This window comes from Anolis sagrei, chromosome 3, assembly GCF_037176765.1.
Source record: "Anolis sagrei isolate rAnoSag1 chromosome 3, rAnoSag1.mat, whole genome shotgun sequence".
Classification (NCBI taxonomy): Eukaryota; Metazoa; Chordata; class Lepidosauria; order Squamata; family Dactyloidae; genus Anolis; species Anolis sagrei.
Genome location: NC_090023.1, coordinates 234,485,678 through 234,503,863, shown reverse-complemented (window position 1 = coordinate 234,503,863; position 18,186 = coordinate 234,485,678). Strand labels below are relative to the sequence as shown.

Here is an 18,186-nt window from a genome sequence, read left to right as displayed (position 1 = left end):
AGTGTCAAGTGATGCATGCCTGTATTTCCCTTTAGTGAATTGATTCATTGGAATACAGTAGTATTGTCAGTATCAAGTAAAGTCAAAACACCCTACCAGTTTAAGAACTTCAATACTGAGATATGTACATTTCAGCTATTCCACTATTCCAAGATATAGGTATTCTCCTTTAAAATAGACTTGGCAAGCTTGATGTTTTTAATGTATAGCCTTTGTAAAAATAAGTTCCATCATTTAGTTTTGATAGATCTTTTTGCAGACCTTTTCCCTATCCTTTATTAGTGTAAAAAAAACCCTAATAATACAACATAAAAAAAGAACAAGAAATAGATTAGAATAGGCTGAAGTAGCTGATCTTCTTTATTTAATTTATGGGTCTAAAGTAAACCCAGTTGCTATTCCCAAGTACAGTAGGCCTCTTAAATCAATGGGAACTGGGTAAATCGGTAGTTATATAAGTTTAATTGATTCAGTGCAGTCTACTGTAGTTAGGAATAGCATGTGGATTTAGGTCTATGTCAATAAAGTCATACTATTTGATTGTAAAATATATTACCTTCATGTAGGAGAATTTGCACATGAAGACAATCAGTTAATGATGCTCCATGCAATCATGCCGGCCACATGACCTTGGAGGCGTCTATAGACAATGCCAACTCTTTGGCTTAGAAATGGGGAATCAGTACCACCCCTCAGAATTGGACAAGACTAGACTTCATGTCAGGGGACCATTACCTTTACTAGGAAAATTTACCTTAAATAGGCTATGCAATTTTTAGAGACTGGAATGGAAGAAAAGTCTGTAATTTGTATGGAATCAGAAAACGACATGCAAAGTAAATTTAGAATGACATGGCAATTATATCTATTAGGTGCGTTTTAGGGACAAATATTGCCTTGTTTTATCGCCTATTCATTTTCTATTATTTCTGTGACAATGTTTGCTGCATCATGTTGAATTCCTTTTCTCATCCTTTGTTGCTGTTTCATTGAATTTTACCTTCATTTCCTTGTATGTTTATGGCCTGTCTTCTAAATTATTGGTTTTCATTGTGCTTCCTTCTGTTTCTTTTCTTCTGCATATATTTTAGCAATGCCAATAGGTTTTATTGTACGAATTGTTACATTTTCAATGGCATTTGATTGACAGAGCAATTTTCTCTGTGGTATGCCCCCTCCCCAAGACAAACATAAAGAACTGCTAAGGTAGGAATACAAGTGATACAAACCTCACAATTACAGTCCTGAAGCTATTCAATTTAGTATTCTAAACCACATTCAGTCTATTTCTGTGGCCCAGTAAAATTCCTCTGGTGGACAGAATTCTGTGCTCTCTCACAAAGGTGTGCATCTTAATTATAAGAGTCCTTTGGAATGGTACAACATCCAAAAAGAGAAATAAGATTATTTTTTGATTCCTGGGTTTTCAGAAATAGTTACACAACCGCTTTTTTGATGGTTCCTCTAAAAAGAAAATAGAAAGAACCAGCAGTTTGGCTGTGAATATTACCCTTATGTTTAAAAAGTGTATTGAGGTGATCCTGGAAAAAATATTTTCCCCATTATGTGTTTGTCTTTCACAATCTTTAAAAAGACCAAATGTGTAGATCTAGTGGGAAATAATATAGATCAGAAGGGGCAGGCTGTATCCTTGGAGCAGGTTGGATATAGCTGCCCCTTCTGATCTATATTATTGTGAGCCTCCAAGTTTGTATTTTTTGGTTTGCAATCCCTTCAGACTCACTGTAATACTTTTTTTCTTGCTCTCCAAGTTTCCAGGAGAGGAAATTCACATTTAGAAATGTTGCAGTGGCCTTTACATGAAAAAGAAAGATCAAAAACAGATGTGCATTTAGACTTTGGAAAAAATTCTGAGTTGCTTCTCTTTGAGTTATGCCTCAGGCAATTGAGAACCTGGTGATTCTGCTCGAGATTTTGATCTGAAAATGAAGGTAGCTATTCCTTACAGACTAAAACTTGGAGCAAATTCCCTGCTTTACTGACATCACAGCTGCCAAGAAGCAGTGACAACTTTTCATGATTCGATAGCTAGGTATGAAGCATATTCCTATAAGAGTTGTGTTACTTTAAATAGAAATATTCAATTAGAATGTGGTTGTTACCTGTAGTTGCTTATAGCCTTTTGCATTATATTCCTGTGACCTGGAACTAAACTGATAACCAATGTGATTAGATTCTTTAAGCCTTTACTTTAATCCTCAAATTCCAAAGCTAGTAAGACAGGTATTCACTATTCATCACATAATGCTGGAGCCCCCGGTGGTGCAATGGGTTAAAGCATTGTGCTGGCAGGACTTCTGACCGAAAGGTTGGCCGTTCAAATCAGGGGAGCAGGGTGAGCTCCCATCTGTCATTTCCAGCTTCTCATGTGGGGACATGAGAGAAGCTTCCCACAGGATGGTAAAACATCTGGGCATCCCCTGGCAACTTCCTTGCAGACGACCAATTCTCTCACACCAGGAGTGACTTGCAGTTTCTCAAGTCACTCCTGACATGAAAAAAATCACTTAATGGTCAGAAAATGTGTAGGCATGCATATGATTAGCTTGTGTGTGCGTGTGTGTGTATATATACACACACATATATAACTAGCCCTCCTTATTTTTATGTATTTCTGCCACCTTTCTGGCATATGGTTGTTGTTTATTTGTTCATTCACTTCTGACTCTTTGTGACCTCATGGACCAGCCCATGCCAGAGCTCCCTGACAGCCGTTGCCACCTCCAGCTTATTCAAGGTCTAGCCAGTCACTTCAAAGATGCCATCCACCTATCTTGTCCTTGGTCGGCCCCTCTTGCTTTTTTCCTCCATTCTCTCCAGCATCATCGTCCTCTCCAAGCTCGCCTGTCTTCTCATTATGTGGCCAAAGTACTTCATCTTTGCCTCCAATATTCTTCCCTTCAGTGAGCAGCTGGGCTTTATTTCCTGGAGTATGAACTGGTTTGATCTTCTTGTGGTCCAAGGCACTCTCAGAATTTTCCTCCAACACCACAGTTCAAAAGCATCTATCTTCCTTTGCTCAGCCTTCCTTATGGCCCAGCTCTCGCATCCATAGGTTACTACAGGAAATACCATTGCTTTAACTATGCTGATCTTTGTTGCCAGTGTGATGTCTCTACTCTTCACTATTTCATCGAGATTGGTCATTGCTCTTCTCCAAAGAAGTAAACATCTTCATATTTCCTTGCTGCAATCTGCATCTACAGTAATCTTAGTGCCTAGAAATGCAAAATCTGTCACTGCGTCCACATTTTCTCCTTCTGTTTGCCAGTTATCAATCAGTCTTGTGTTTTTTGATGTTTAATTGCAACCCGGCTCTTGCACTTTCTTAATATACTGGTATGTACTACTAGCCCTCATTGTTCTTATGTATTTCTGCCACTTTTCTGGCACATCCCCCTTTTCAGTTTCTTTATATCATTTTCAAATCCAATGTGCATAAAAGAGTTGAAATGTCCAAACCATCTTAAATAGCCAAGCAGTTGCCACACATAAGAGCCTTGAAAAATGTTCAACTTTTTTTGCAGGCTCATCTGTGTAAGTATTGAGCTCTTAAAATCTATGTCACACCACTAAGGACTTGAGATAAAGGAATACTTACTATATGAAGTTTGCAGGTGTCAAATTGCATATTTTGCTCAGACTTGAGATACTGAGATCTAGAAGAGTTTCAGACAGCCACCTTTATGTAAAAAGGTCTCAGCTAAACACATACCAAATTAAAAAGAAGGATGGAAAGGGATTAAAAAAAAGAAACGTGGCAGCATCTTTAAGGCAAATTGGTTTTTATTGTTTCATGTGCTTTCATGACTATAAATTCACTTCTTCAGATGCGGTATAGAATGGTACTATGGCCTCAAGTATAAACATTATTTATACAGTTGTGAGAATGGGACAGAATGTAATAGGATGCAGAAGGATGCAAATATCTCTTGCCCTAAGTTTTTAAAGGGCTGGGGGAGATGATCTTTCATATCTTTACAATGGCCATTTAGTATTGATGTATGAAATTAATAATCTGACTACCAAAAGTCAATTTCCCTGGGTTCAAAACTCTCTCTGAGAATATTCCTTTTGTTATATGGGCAGGGCCAATGGCTCTTGGACTAAAATTCACAGTTGTTGCTGTTTTTATAAAGATCAGTGGCTGAGAGAATGGGAGGGAAACTAGAGGGGAGCAAGCAGGGAGCCATCAAGCTTCACCTGGATCTCTCAGCTGGTTTCCCCCTTTCCTTCAGCTGCATTGTTCCCAATCTCTATGGAGTCTATGGTTCCTTTTTCTAAAATTGAAGCTTAAAAAGGGGGTGGTGCAACTTGGAATTGATGGCATCCAAGATTCAGCAAAATATGGTAATATTCAATAAATAGTTTATGAATATAATTTAATTCAGCTGTTTCCAAAGGAGTGAGTTTGTATCCACAAAAGCTCATGATAAAATAAAAAAACAGTTAGTCTTAAAGATGCAAACACAGCTACTTTTTTGAAAGCATACTAGAATGGTTTTCTAACAGCTGATCGAGCAAGTACAGAACAGTTCCTGTTTTCTTGGCTTAAGTTCAAGAGAATGATTGCTGTTTATAAGGGCAAACCACACTAATTTAAGAATCTAATGTGCTGTGAATTGAAGACTTAATTTCAAGGTAAAGGGAGCTGAATTCAAAAGTCAGCTTTCAGTAAACATGAGCCTTAAAGGTCACACAACTGATTTATCCATCTTTAAGCATCTGGGGAATCAATGTGTCCTTGACTTCTGTGAAGAAAAAGTCCATAGTGGCTGCTACAATGTGAATGACATGAGATAACTAAATTACTACTCTTGCTTTTAGAAGTGTATACATATCAACAGGAAGGAAGACTTTTGGCCTTCACCAGCTGCTTCATAAGTTCTTCCTCTCAGAATCTTTTTTGGAAGGAAGTCAGCTATTATTATCTTGTCTCTTAAGAACCACACTTAGTGACTTACTTTTGGTAACTAACAGAAGTGACCGTGAGGTCAATCACCAAGAAAGAATTGTGGCACCAAGCAGGAACTCAAAACTTAGCTCCGTGATTGCTTCATAACTATTATCTGTGATAGACCAGATAATAATTATGACTCCTCCCAGGAGAAGTCAGATTCAGCAAAGTTAGGCTAATTGTTGGTCTGGAATTCCTATCAGTCCCAACTAGTAAAGTCAGTGCTGAAAAGTGTGTTGAAATTCTACACTTGATAGGCCACACTTGTGTAAGTAATGCTTTACAGTGTTGTCAAATTACCTGGCATCTGTCTAAGAGAAATAGATATATGTTTAATAGATTGAATTTCCAATCTCTGTGTGAGACGCATAACTCAGTGATCCCTGACTAAATAGCATACTAAGTACAACATCTGCAGTTTTAGCTTACCATTAAACAATTGTTCCAAAATATTCTGGGTTCTGTCTAGGAAAACCAGAATGGCCCCCTCCCTGCTGTCGTTCTGGCAGTAGACTAAAACCTTTCTATTCAGACAGGCTTTTAATGAAAAAGGTTTTAAGAACGAACGACGAGGTGCTGTTTTTAATGGCTTTATGTGATTCTTACTATTTATTTTTAACAATTCTAAGATTGATTCTATTTTAAGGTTTTTTTATTGTTGGCTTAAATTGTAAATTGTATTGCTTTTAGTATTTTAAGCCACTTCAAGTCTGGGTCTACATGGCCAAATAATGCAGTTTCAGAATGCATTTTAACTCCATTGAACTGGATTATATGGCAATATAGACTTGTATAATCTAGTTAAATGTAGTTCAACTTGGAGTCCCACCCATGGGACATTGCTTTGAGTCCCACCCATGGGAGAAAAGCAGGATAAAAGCAAATAATTTCAGTCTGACACTACATTATTTGGCAGTGTAGATTCAGCCTGAGTCTTCTTTAAAAGAGAAAATTGGGAAATAAATAAATAAATATAATTTTTATGTCCATGGTAATTCTAGGCCTAAGTAGGTCAGATAAACAAGGTTGTAAGTGTGAAAACAGGCCTAAAACCAAGTCAAATTATAAATCAGGTGAAATACAATCCTGTACATCTTTTTTTAAATTTGATGGTGATCACAAGGATCCTAAAATGTTAACTCTTTTCGAGATGGAACAGTAAGTAATACTTTGATTCATTCTGCAGGTACAGGTTACTTTCTTTCAATGTGTAACTACATACAAGTCCTGAAAAGGAACTGTTTTAGAATAAATATATTTCTCCTAATTTGTAAGAAGAATCTCTTCAACACCAATCCATCAGCACCCAGAAGGGTGATATCACCAAGGTTAATCCCCACAATTTGGTAGCAATTTCAAGGATAAAAGGAATCCTGTTTAAAATGCTGCATACTTCTTGAACAAGTTTTGCATTACTGAGCAGGACTAAGTCATGTGAATTAAAATGGCATCTTCAGCGTACATCTTGAACAGCTATCTGTTGTTGTTGTGCCCTGTTGGTGCATCCCAGATGAACTCTAATAAACTCTCTTAGCATTTTTTGCTATATTGTCTTAACACCAAGAGATCAGAGTTGAAAATTCCTAGGTAAATAAAAAGGGATTTATCTCGAGCCTACATATTTCAGAGAATCAATATGGTGCAGTGGATTGGGCTAGAACTTCAGAAGTCAAATCTCTGCTTATGCATGGGAACCTACTGGTTGACTTTGGGCAAATCACACCTCTTGGCTTTAGACACAGCAATGGAAAACCACCCCCAGTAAATAATGCCACAAAAAGCCCTTGATAGATTTGTCTCAGGGTCACCATTAAGTAAATTTGAAGCTTGAACCTTACTTGGGAAAGAATTCCAGAGTCCACACCCCAAAAATAAACTAGAGCTAAAATGGCTTCAGGGCAGCAAGAATCTTAAAAGACCCTCAAAGGCAGATTTTAATAGTCAAGCAGACTGATTTTTGCTAATCTGTATATTATAGATGGTGAACATGTCATATTGGACTGTAGATATATAGATATGATAGGAGTTACAGTTCAATAGCATCAAGAGCACCATACGTTCCCTCTGCTTTGTAGTGTTTTCCTACCAATGGCAGCAAATACATATTTTGTAATGTTTACATCTTCAATGAAAAAAAGAATAGTTCAACACTGAGAAAAAAGAGATCTGTTCCACAATTCTCTCACTTCATTGGAGAACACCTGGGTGTCAACCTACCTGAATAGCAGGTTTATGAGATGCAGAACGTGGCCAAGAAAAAGCATTTTCCCTCCTTATCCGGCCAAGTCTCCCCACCCCATACCCAAAGGGCTATGTCCTTTTTGTTGACTTTGAAAAGCTAAGAAAAGTTAGGAGGTGAGACTTCAAGTTGTGTGGGGAATAAGGTTTTGAAAAAGTTCTTCCTCTCTTTCTTAATTTACATTACCTTTGGGGCTCTCTCACACACACACAAAACACCACTAACCATATGTTCAATGTGTGAGCATGCAGAGATCCTGTGTGTAGCAATGCTGCATATTTATTTATTTATTTATTTGGGGTTCTTTTACCCCGCCCTTCTCACCCCGAAGGGGACTCAGGGCGGCTTACAGGGGCAAGGCACAATTTGATGCCTGCATCATAAACAATCGTTCACAAAATTACACAAAATTACAACAATTCACAGTTGACATGCATACAATATAACCATAAAATCAATAAAACATTAAAACCAAATACAAACCCAGTTCTCCTCTTACATGGTCAGTGTTTGTTAACACCTAGATCTAGTTTTCATTCCATATTTATCCAGTTTCAAGTCCTTGAATCATATATCCATAATCCTGGCAGATGTTTCATGCTCCAGCTTGAGAACTCAGACATTTACACAACATATCCAAGAAAATATCTGGGCAGTTTCTAACTTATTTCAGCGGGTGTCCAGATTTCTTTTCCTTTCATTTAGGATAGGCCTTTCTGTTTCAGCTGAAGAAGCAGAAGTTTTCTGAGCCTCTTTGCTAATAGCAGTACTTGCCGGGTTCCCTGTCAAGCCTGAAGCATGGAAAATGGAAAATATATTCTTGCAAGATTTCCAGCTCACTTGGTGAGCTAGAATAAAGTTGGATGAAGTTATATGCAATTTGCCATTTTAGTGGCTATTAGAACCAAATCAGTGCCTCTTACAGCAGTATATTGGAGAGACAACCCCCCTTCCTTTAAATAATTCCTTTACATCACGATTAGATTATTTTTCTGTCTGAGATGCAGGATGTAGTTGAATGGACCTATTTGCCACAACTGTATTCTTGATCTCTGTGCCATTTGAACTGTCCTCCTCTCTCTCAGCATTGACATTCCAAAGGCATTTAGGAGGAAAGGAAATCCTAGAATGCTCTAGTAAGATAAAAGTTTAGTAGAAAGTGCTCAGTGTACTTTCCAACCTCTGAAAAAAGTGTCTCTACTTTCAATGAACTCAGCAAAGTTAAGAGGATCCTGTGTTAAAGCTATAGTTTGTCAGGGACATTCTGCCTTGGCAATTTTTGCACAGTGTCATGTGAGAAGCTTTCAGAACTCCCCCAGTGTTGGCGGTATGAGAAGAAAAAAAAGGATAAATACCAACTTTGTTAATGTTGTGGTTCTTCTTTGGTAGTTGTTGGGAATGTCTGCATAGCTTGGCAAACAGCTCAACTTCCCTTTCCATCCTTTTATTGCCAGACTTTGCTGCTTTCACTGCTTTGCTAAGTGGGAGCACAGCAAAGCCACCCTTCTGTAAGTCTTCAAAGCACTTATCTATTGAAAGAAAGGCTCATTCCAGCCCACTCTCTCAGTATTTTGTAGTATTCTGAAACAAATCTGTTTGCTTCAGGGCCCTTCTACACTGCCATATAAAATCCAATTTATCTGATTTGAACTGGATTATATGGCAATGTAGACTCATATAATCCAGTTCAAAGCAGTTAATGTGGATTATCTGATTTGATAATATGGATTATGTGACAGTGTAGAAGGGGCCTCAGAATACTAGGACTGTGCAGATAGGAGCAAGTTTTCTTTTTAAGAGATGGAGCTCCCAGGCCCCTTCTACATTGCCATATAATCTGAATTATCTGCTTTGAACTGGACTATATGAGTATTCTGCATTTGTGTACTATATGTTGGCATTGAATTTTTGCCATTAGTATATTGTAAACTGCCTTGAGTCTCTCCAGGATGAGAAAAGTGGTATATAAATACAATAAATAAATAAATTTAATCCAGTTCAAAGCAGATAATCTGGATTTTATATGGTAATGTAGATGGGACCAAAGATGGTTTATAACAGATGGAACCAAAAGAGGTTTGAATTAAAGCACAAATGTGTGGAGTCAGAAATTTCCCCCTGGTTGACGTAGTCATTCAGCAGAGAAGAGGAAGCTCCTGAAATAACACAAAACCCCTGAAAGCAACTCAAGAATTTAGGAGAAATGTGTTTTGAAAGTAGGAAGTGAGCAGAAAGCAATTTTCAGCATTTGGGGAGTGGGGATCTCATAATCCCAAATTAAACTTTGAATAGTGACATAAGGATTTCCTTGATTTACTTCCCAGGATCCAAAACTGCAAGCAAGTTGTGACATTCAAAGTCTGGAACAAGTTTAAAATAATAGATCTGGTCCTTAGGCCTTTCTTCAGACCTTTCTCCTTGCTACATAGTCACAAGAAATGGAGGTGGGGGGGGGGGGCTCAGTACCTACACATCTTGTTACACCATTACCCATTGAGGCCATTGCTATGGCTTTAGATGGATCATGAGGCACTGTCAGTCTGACTTGTTTACTTGGGGAAAAGAAACAAGTCAGAAAGGCTGCAGAGAGACCAGTATTTCTCACTTCTTCCTCAACCACCCATAACCCAGAGGAGTAGTAAGCACCGCTCCATCCCGTCTGGACTCAGAAAGAGATGAAAGGCTCCATCCCAACTATTATGGCCCTGGCAGAAGAGGAAGCAGTATCTGCTGGATTTAATCCCCTCACTTTTCCCTGTGTGTTGTATCTTATTTAGATTGCAAGGCAAAAGAACTTTCAAATTAATCCTTTGAAAACTGCTCTTAGACCCTTTATGGCCAAAGAACATATTTATAAATATGCTAGTTAGCTTGCTAAACAAACAGACAAACAAACAAATAGCACTATGTTTGTATTCTGCCTGGTATTTTTTAGAGTTTATAAACTGCTTCATATTAGAAACTTTACATTGCATTAGATTAAAACAAAAAGATTGTAGGAAAAATAGATACACTAACAATTAAAATAAAACTATGATAAGAATTTATCAGCTAGGAAACAAAGGTCTTTAAAAACCCTTAACGGTTCCCGCCCAGTTTAGCTATTCAAATGTTTCTCCCCCTACGTACCATCTAGGACTTTAAGATAATCCAGGGAGGCCCTACTCTCAGTCCTACCACCATCGCAGTCACGTCTGGTGGGGACGAGAGACAGGGCCTTCTCCGTGGTGGACCCTCAGCTGTGGAACTCCCTCCCCAATGAGATTAGATCTGCCCCCTCCCTCCTGACCTTCCGGAAGAAGCTTAAATCCTGGTTATGGGATCAGGCATTCACAGAATATTTGTTTACTGGGAAAGACAAAATTTATTGGACTTGACTGCTTTTGATGGTGATTTACTTCTGGTGATTTAAATCTGGTGAGCAGGTTCTTAATGTATATTTATAATTAATTTAATTTTATGGATGTATTTATTATGTGTTTTATATTATGTTTAGCATTGAATTGTTGCCTGTTTGGAAGCCATTCTGAGTCCCTTTGCAGAGGTCGAGAAGGACGGGGTATAAATGTTTTAAATAACAAATAAATAAGGACCAAAACCAGAAGAGCATATGAACATAACATCGAAAGGCATACCACAGGATTGGAGCTAATGTGCTGTAGGTTGATTTCTGGAGGACTTTCGGAATCATACAGAGCCATGAGTTTATTTACTGCCCTAACAAAGTCAAATGAAAACTAAACTGCATATTGTTTTATGATCTCAAAAAAGGAGGGAGGGAGGAGGAAAGCTTCCGTAGCAACTGTAAGTCTCTTGATGGTTTGTAGCACTACTATCACAAGATGTGATGCCTTGGCATTACAAATGGTGATTCAATCAGCTCCAAATTGCTACAAGATGAGCTGTGGGAAATATTATTTGTAATCAGCAATCAAATGGATTTAAAGTTCACCTGTGTGGCAGACATATGGGCACAATCAGCTGTGGAAACACAGCAGAATGAATGCTCCACAAGTTCAAACCTTGCTGAAGTTCTCTTAGGAAAGGGTTTTTGCAAAAATGTCCACAGCACTTATGTAGGGGTTTTAGACCAGATATCAATGTACATGATAACTGTGATACAGTAAAAATAACTGCAGCTTCCCTTTTTAAGTAAGAGAAATAAATAGCTACGTATTGGTATTTGCTATAACTACAAGCCTTGAGAAAAAGTACAAAGTGAAAATTTCAATTCTGATCTGGATGCAATAAGATATCATTTGTACTATATTACTTTGCTTCTACCAAGGCATGGGAAATTCAGTGGGTTTTTTCACTGGTCTTTAGAGTATTAAAAATACTTCTGGGCTTTTTGTTCTGCATTTTTTAAAATCTGGGAATTGGACTAAAAGTGAACCAAAACTTATCTATTCATTGTTACTTCCTTTCCCATTTTGTAACCACTACCTCTTATGTTTGGCAAAAAGAGGAGAGGGAAAATTAATGGATTTTTCAGCTAATGCAGTCACAAATATTTGGCCAGAAATTAATATTTGTGTATCCAGGAGTCATATTTTGTTACTCCCACATTCTTTCATAGTGAATAACAAAGAATACAAATAGGTTTATTTAACTCAATGTTTCATTTGTTAAGAAACAATTCCAAACTGTTGGTTGATTCCTGTTCCAACATGTTGGAGACAATATGCTACTTACCTTTAGTTTATCTACAAACTTGTCTGATTAGGTGGAAACACAAGCTCTTACCAAGAACCTGGGTGCTTGCAGGGATTAAATTGCTTCTCCAAGTGTTAATAGTCGATTTCTCATCAGGATTTTCTGGACTTTGTGTTTCCAGTTTGAAAGAATGATGGGAAACATTCAAGATGATAATAGTATACGCTTTGTCAGCTGGTTTGAGTGCTTAAAGGGCCATAGATGTAGTAGGGGAAAAGGGGGCAGGAGCAACAAATAGATCACTCTTCCTGACTGTGAGAGTTGTCCAGCAGTGGAACTCTCTGCCCTGGAGTGTGGTGGAGGCTCCTTCTTTGGATCTTTTAAACAGAGGCTGGATGGCCATCTGTGACAGCATTTTTCCTGCTTCTTGGCAAGGGGTTGGACTGGATGGCCCATGAGGTGTCTTCCAACTCTATGATTCTATGAGTCTATGATTCTTCATGGTTTGTCAGTTAGACATTGGAACACATCATTCATACAGTTTCCATATTCTGACCCAGACATTGTCACCCTAACTGGCTCAGAGATGTGGTCATGGAAGGCTTAGAACCTCTTCTAGATGCCCTATCATCTTATGGAGGCCTTCTTTGCTTTTTAGTTATCAAGAATGGAATAATTGGTGCCATGGTGTCTATGTGTTATTGGGGTAATGAGGTTTCACATGATTAGTTGCTGCTCCTGCATCTCTATTTCCCCTGGTTGATGTAGCCATCGAGCAGAGAAGAGGAAGCTCCTGAGATAACTCAAGTTTTTCAGATGGGTGGTCATAAAAAGGGCGATGGGGGAGATTGCACGTAAAACATAATTCCATCCAAAGTTTTATTTTTGTGTGTGGTTTACAGCAACACCACCTTTTAAAGTGATGAGCATTGCTCACAGGAAGTAATGAGTTTCAGCTAAGGGTGCTGGTTTCTTTTTCCCTTGTGGATAAAGCACAAGATGAGTTTAACAGTACTTCCTTTTTTGCTGTACAGTTAAAATCTTCACTTCAGTGAGGCTGATACCGATAAAACATTAAAAGGATGTTTTCTAACATGGCCTGTTTTGCTGCTTGAGTTTCTTCTGACACAATGAGTTTCCGAGGGAAAGTCTTTAAAAGAGAACTCAGTGAACTCCGGAGGAAGAAAAGGACGATTAGGAGAGTAAACCGAGGAGAAATCCACAGGCTGAGCTGTGTATGTATATGCTCTGTTCCTCTTCTGTATTTTGTCTGGTTCTTTTCTCATGGAAATACTCAATTCTAGACAATGCGGGGAGAAGAGAATCTGGACTACTATTCATATGCTGTAGTTTGTAATTGACTCTATGAAGCTGCTGGGCATTCTGTTAGTCTACCAATGTATCATAATTCTAATTGAATCCATTAAGTTCAGTTAAACTTCATGGGACACATTTGATTTTGGCAAAACTAAATGTATATCCTATTTTAAAAATTATATTCAAGCATTCTTTTTTGAAAGTATGACAGAAATCACAGGATCTTACATACTGTTATGCCCACTTGTTGTTTTAGTCCATTATTATTTTAAAGCATGGTTTCATGAAAAGGATACTGAAAGGGGTTTTCATGGGTTAACAGAAGCCTACAAATGTGTTGTTTCTAACTGTAAGAAAACTAATTCTCCATAATTGATGAGTGGATCAGGTCATCAGCTGTTCTATATGATCAAATTGACAAAGAGCTGGGGAATGGTGGTAACATTGAAATAGCAAGTTGGCAGAAAAATGAATCCTTTAATACTATTTTTAAATAACAATGTTCAAGGCATGCACATTGATAGGTATAATTTAGTGAGTCAAGAAACATTATACAATGAAATTAACTTAAATTTTGTTTTCTCATGTTGTCTATAAGTTTAGAATTTCTTATTTTCCCTCTGTAAGAAAGGGAGAGAAGCCCCCGGTGGTGCAGCAGATTAAACAGCTGAGCTACTGAACCAAAAAGTCAGCAGCTTGAATGTGGGGGGTGGGGTGAGCTCCCACTGTTAGCCCCAGCTCCATTTGCAGTTCGAAAACATGCAAATGTGAGTAGATCAATAGGTACCATTTTGGCAGGAAGATAACGTCGCTCCATGCAGTCATGCCAGCCACATTACCTTGGAGGTGTCTACGGACAACACTGGCTCTTTGGCTTAGAAATGGAGATGAGCACCATCCCCCAGAGTCAGACATGACTAGACTTCATGTCAAGGGAAAACCTTTACCTTTAAGAAAGGGAGAGAGAAGGGAAAAAAGAGAACCCCAGGTTATCAGAAAGTGCATTCTGAACACTACGGTTCTGGAATCCCAATTATTGGAATGGCGGGATATTTCAAAACTACAGTGTACCCATGTGGGAAATGACAACTTGGGCACAACTGCCTGACACATAGTGTCATTAATTTTTCCTACATCCCAACAGGTGTTTCCATATTCATTGGATGATAATCAGAAGATGTTACTCAATCAATTTCTAAACCACACATTAATACAGTTAGTTATGTATAAGACTGAAAATCTGAATTTGTTTTTTTGTTTTTCAATGCTACATGCTAAATAAATGAGAATGCACAAAAGTTCTACAAGTTCCAAGACTGTGAAGATTTGGTTTGGCATGTCTGTGTCTGTATGCGTATTTGTGGGGTGGGTTTTTTTTTCTTGGAGGAAGTTTGTGGATTTGCAAGAATTTTGTACATACTGTAAATGTACAAAAATTTAAAGTTTAACTTCTGCTTCTACTTCTTTATTGTTAAAAAGTAGAATCACTGGATTGGGTTGTTTTCATCTTTGTGAACAAATAGCCTGTCTTTTTTTTTTTCAACATAAGGCGTCTGCCTATACTTGGTTACACAAATGGGGAAAAATCCATATTTTTTTTTGTTCAAACTGAGAAAAACAAAAGTACTTGGTGTTCATGTAATGAAGGTGAGAACTCTTGAAGGAGTCGTCTCACTGTCATGACATCCTTCCTCAATACATTTGCTAAAGTGATATTTAATTGGGTCTGGCTTGGTATTACATGTTTCTGAATCACAGGTGATCTAGTTTCATTTCTTTGCAAAAGAAAGGCTCAGTTACTTAGCATTATTGACAGACACTGCAGACTCTCAGACATCATATAAAAACACAGTCAAAGTAGATGAGACACTGGAGATTGGTAGTTGGATTAGTTGAAGACAGAAGCCCCTTCTACACTGTCCTTATATCCCAGGATTTGATCTCAAGTTATCTGCTTTGAACTGAATTATATGAGTCTCCAATGCCATATAATCTGGGATAAACAGAGAATCTGGGATCAGATGCTGGAATATAAGGACAGTGTATAAGGGGCCTTAGGCAATTTCCAGAAGATCCAAAATTTTACTTCACAAAAATTTGAGGTCTTCTTTTTAAAAGTGATATTGGAAGTTAATTCAGTAACCTGATGTAATTCATTAATTATGACATAATTCCCGATGAATCTATTTTAGGAGAGAAAAGGCAGCACATAAATCATTGTTGTTGTTGCTGTTGCTTTCCCCACATTTTTTTTCCTGCAGCAAATTGCAGCTTTGGGACTAATAACATTAGAAGGAAATGGTGTGAGGGAACAGGAGGCATAAATATTTGCAAAGTGATGAGTGGGAAGAAATACTCTCATTTGATAACCATGTTCACAGTGTGATCTGGGCCTGTGCAGCCAGTAATGCAAGTAAAGAAATAAGATACGTACTAATAGCGAGATACCATAATTCAGTAGTAGAGCACATAATTTACATTCTTTGGCATTCTTTTCAAACACATTGGATCACATGACAGATGTCAGGGAAAGTCTTCCTTGGCTATTTTGGGATCCATCTATACAATCTCTATACCACACATCAGACCAGAAGCCACTTCTGAATGTCTATACAATGTCCAGGAACTTCTTGGCTGTAAAAAAGGTCAAGGATTCCCCTGACATTAAGGCTAGTTGTGTCCAACTCTGGGGGGTGGTGCTCATCTCTATTTCTAAGCTGAAGAGCCAACATTGTCGGTAGACACCTCCAAGGTCATGTGGCCAGCATGACTGCACGGAGTGCCATTACCTTCCTGCCAAAGTGGTACCTATTGATCAGCTCATATTTGCATGTTTTCTGGGCTGTATGGCCATGTTCTAGGTTGGCAGAAGCTGGGGCTAACAGCAGGAGCTCACCCTGTTCCCCAAATTCGAACAGCCCACCTTATGGTCGGCAAGTTCAGCAGCTCAGTGGTTTTACCCACTGCACCACCAGGGGGCATTGACCTGCTTACGCAAGGTTAATATAAGTGCACTTTCCAGTATCAAAGGATTAGGGGAAGATATTGCCGTGTCTGCTCTACTGTCACACAATAACTAGCAGTAGTTTTGCAAAGTGAACTACATGGGGCCTGTAACATAGGATAAAACTGATTAACCCAATTCTAACTCACATTAGAAGAAATTGGGGAATGCAACAGGAAGGTGTCACCCCATTTCCTACCATTCCCACAGTGCATGGAAAGGAGGAGGGGTGGTAGTTGCAATACTTGGTAGTTGCATTTGGTGGAACGATAGAAAGAAGGGGAGGGTTAGGATAAGGTTTAGGGTTAGGGTTAGGGTTCAAGTAAGGGTTAGGATTTTACCATTGAAGAACTCTTACATTCCTTCTATATTATCTGTGTCTGTCCTGGCTTACATTACTTCAGTCTCGCACTCCTCTCCCCGTCTTGGTTAGTTGTTCCGTTCTGCGTTGTGCAAACAGTGGTCCCGAAGGAGCAAAGCAGAAACAGCATAACTCTTAGAGCTTCCAGACCCAGTTATCATACTATTACTGGAGCTTCTCATTGAATTTAGGGTGTGTGTGTGTTTTAAAAAAAATAAAAAATACTGATTTTAGTGGTTTTTGTAAAAGTTGAATGTATATTGTTACTTTCCAAAACTGCAATTATGAGAACTACTACATTGGGCTCATCCAACTTATCTTTCAAATATAGCAGCCCAAACTCTGAACATGCACATATTCATTTAATTTCAAGATTGTATCTCAGGATGAGATTATCCTTACAGTGGTTCCCAGTCCTTGGTCCTCCAGTTATTTTGGACTTCAACTCCCAGAAATCCCAGCCAGCTTACCAGCTGTTAGGAATTGTGAGAGCTGAAGTCCCAAACACCTTGAGGACCAAAGGTTGGGAACCACTGGAGAATGCGGGTTTCTGTTTGACAGAGTGGAGATCCACTTCGAAATGTCTTTCTATATTCATCTAAAATTGTATCCCGTTATATTTTGTGAGTTTGAAAGAGTTTAATTTTTATAGAATCTAAATATTCATCTCTCCTACACTTAATGAGAAAACATCTCCCTACTTTTTACTGGCATTGTGGACCAATCCACTCTCTTAGTTAATATTATACATGGTGATTTTGTAGAGAAACAATGTTTATCTATTTGTCTGTTTTTGTCAAAAATATACATCTCTGTCTAGCAAAGAAGATAAGAAGGCTTATGTGGATGCTACCAGTATGGATAAGGATATATATCCTTGACTGTATTGTACTTAGCTGACTGTGTCTTAATTCAAACAAGAGTATACGACCTCTTTCAAATTTGTTAGTTTTTATCTACCTCTGATTGTGCAGGAAGAGAGCTCTACTGGGCAAAGTATTTTTACTTAATTTTTCTTTAAACCACATCCTGGTTCAAAAACAAGAGCAGCAGCATTTCAAAAAGGTTCTTTTAAATAGCTATGTATCTCTTTTTTAATTCACATATTTGCTTTACAACCTAATTTAAAATAGTTTTGTGTCATTGTTTGTTCTCGCCCGAGGCACTGAATGTTTGTCTTTGTGTGTGTGTGTGTAAAGCGGCCTGAATCTCTTCAGGGAGATAAAGCAGTCTAGAAACAAAGAAACAAACAAATAAATAAATGCTGGTGATGAGCTTTGATCCTGTCTCTTTAAAAAGAAAGCAGTATGTTCTGAATCTTTCCCCTCTTTGTATGTATTAAGAACAGTCTCTGTGACATGCTATTCTGTCGGTATGTTTCTTAGGGGTGGATATACTGTGTAGGATTAATAATGTAGTTTGCACCCTTTTGTCATAACCCCCTGAATGGTCTTTTGTTTAATTTATGGGGTGAAATGGATGCATTTCATTGAATTATTTTTCTTGTTAACAGGAGTGATGCAGTTAATGTGGGTAATGCCATTCTGTATTTTGAATATGATGTTATTCTACAATTTCTGGTGAGGTATTTCACTTTGCAAAACCACTGCTAGTTACTGTGTGACAGCAGA

General features: G+C 38.2%; 1 protein-coding gene across 12 annotated transcripts in view; it reads left to right on the top strand.

Annotated features, from left to right (window-relative positions):
- DOCK10 (dedicator of cytokinesis 10) overlaps positions 1-18,186 on the top strand; it is a 211,773-nt gene that overhangs the window by 75,186 nt on the left and 118,401 nt on the right. Inside the window, exon 1 of one of the 12 annotated variants that reach the window (XM_060767872.2) lies at positions 12,926-13,108. The exons of 10 other annotated variants lie outside the window; for them this stretch is intronic. In XM_060767872.2, the coding sequence (XP_060623855.2) occupies positions 13,004-13,108 (105 nt within the window). In that variant the 5' untranslated portion in view covers positions 12,926-13,003. Of the gene's footprint in view, positions 1-12,925; positions 13,109-18,186 lie in introns of those variants that run through there. One more of the 12 variants, XM_060767875.2, reaches the window with a different exon arrangement.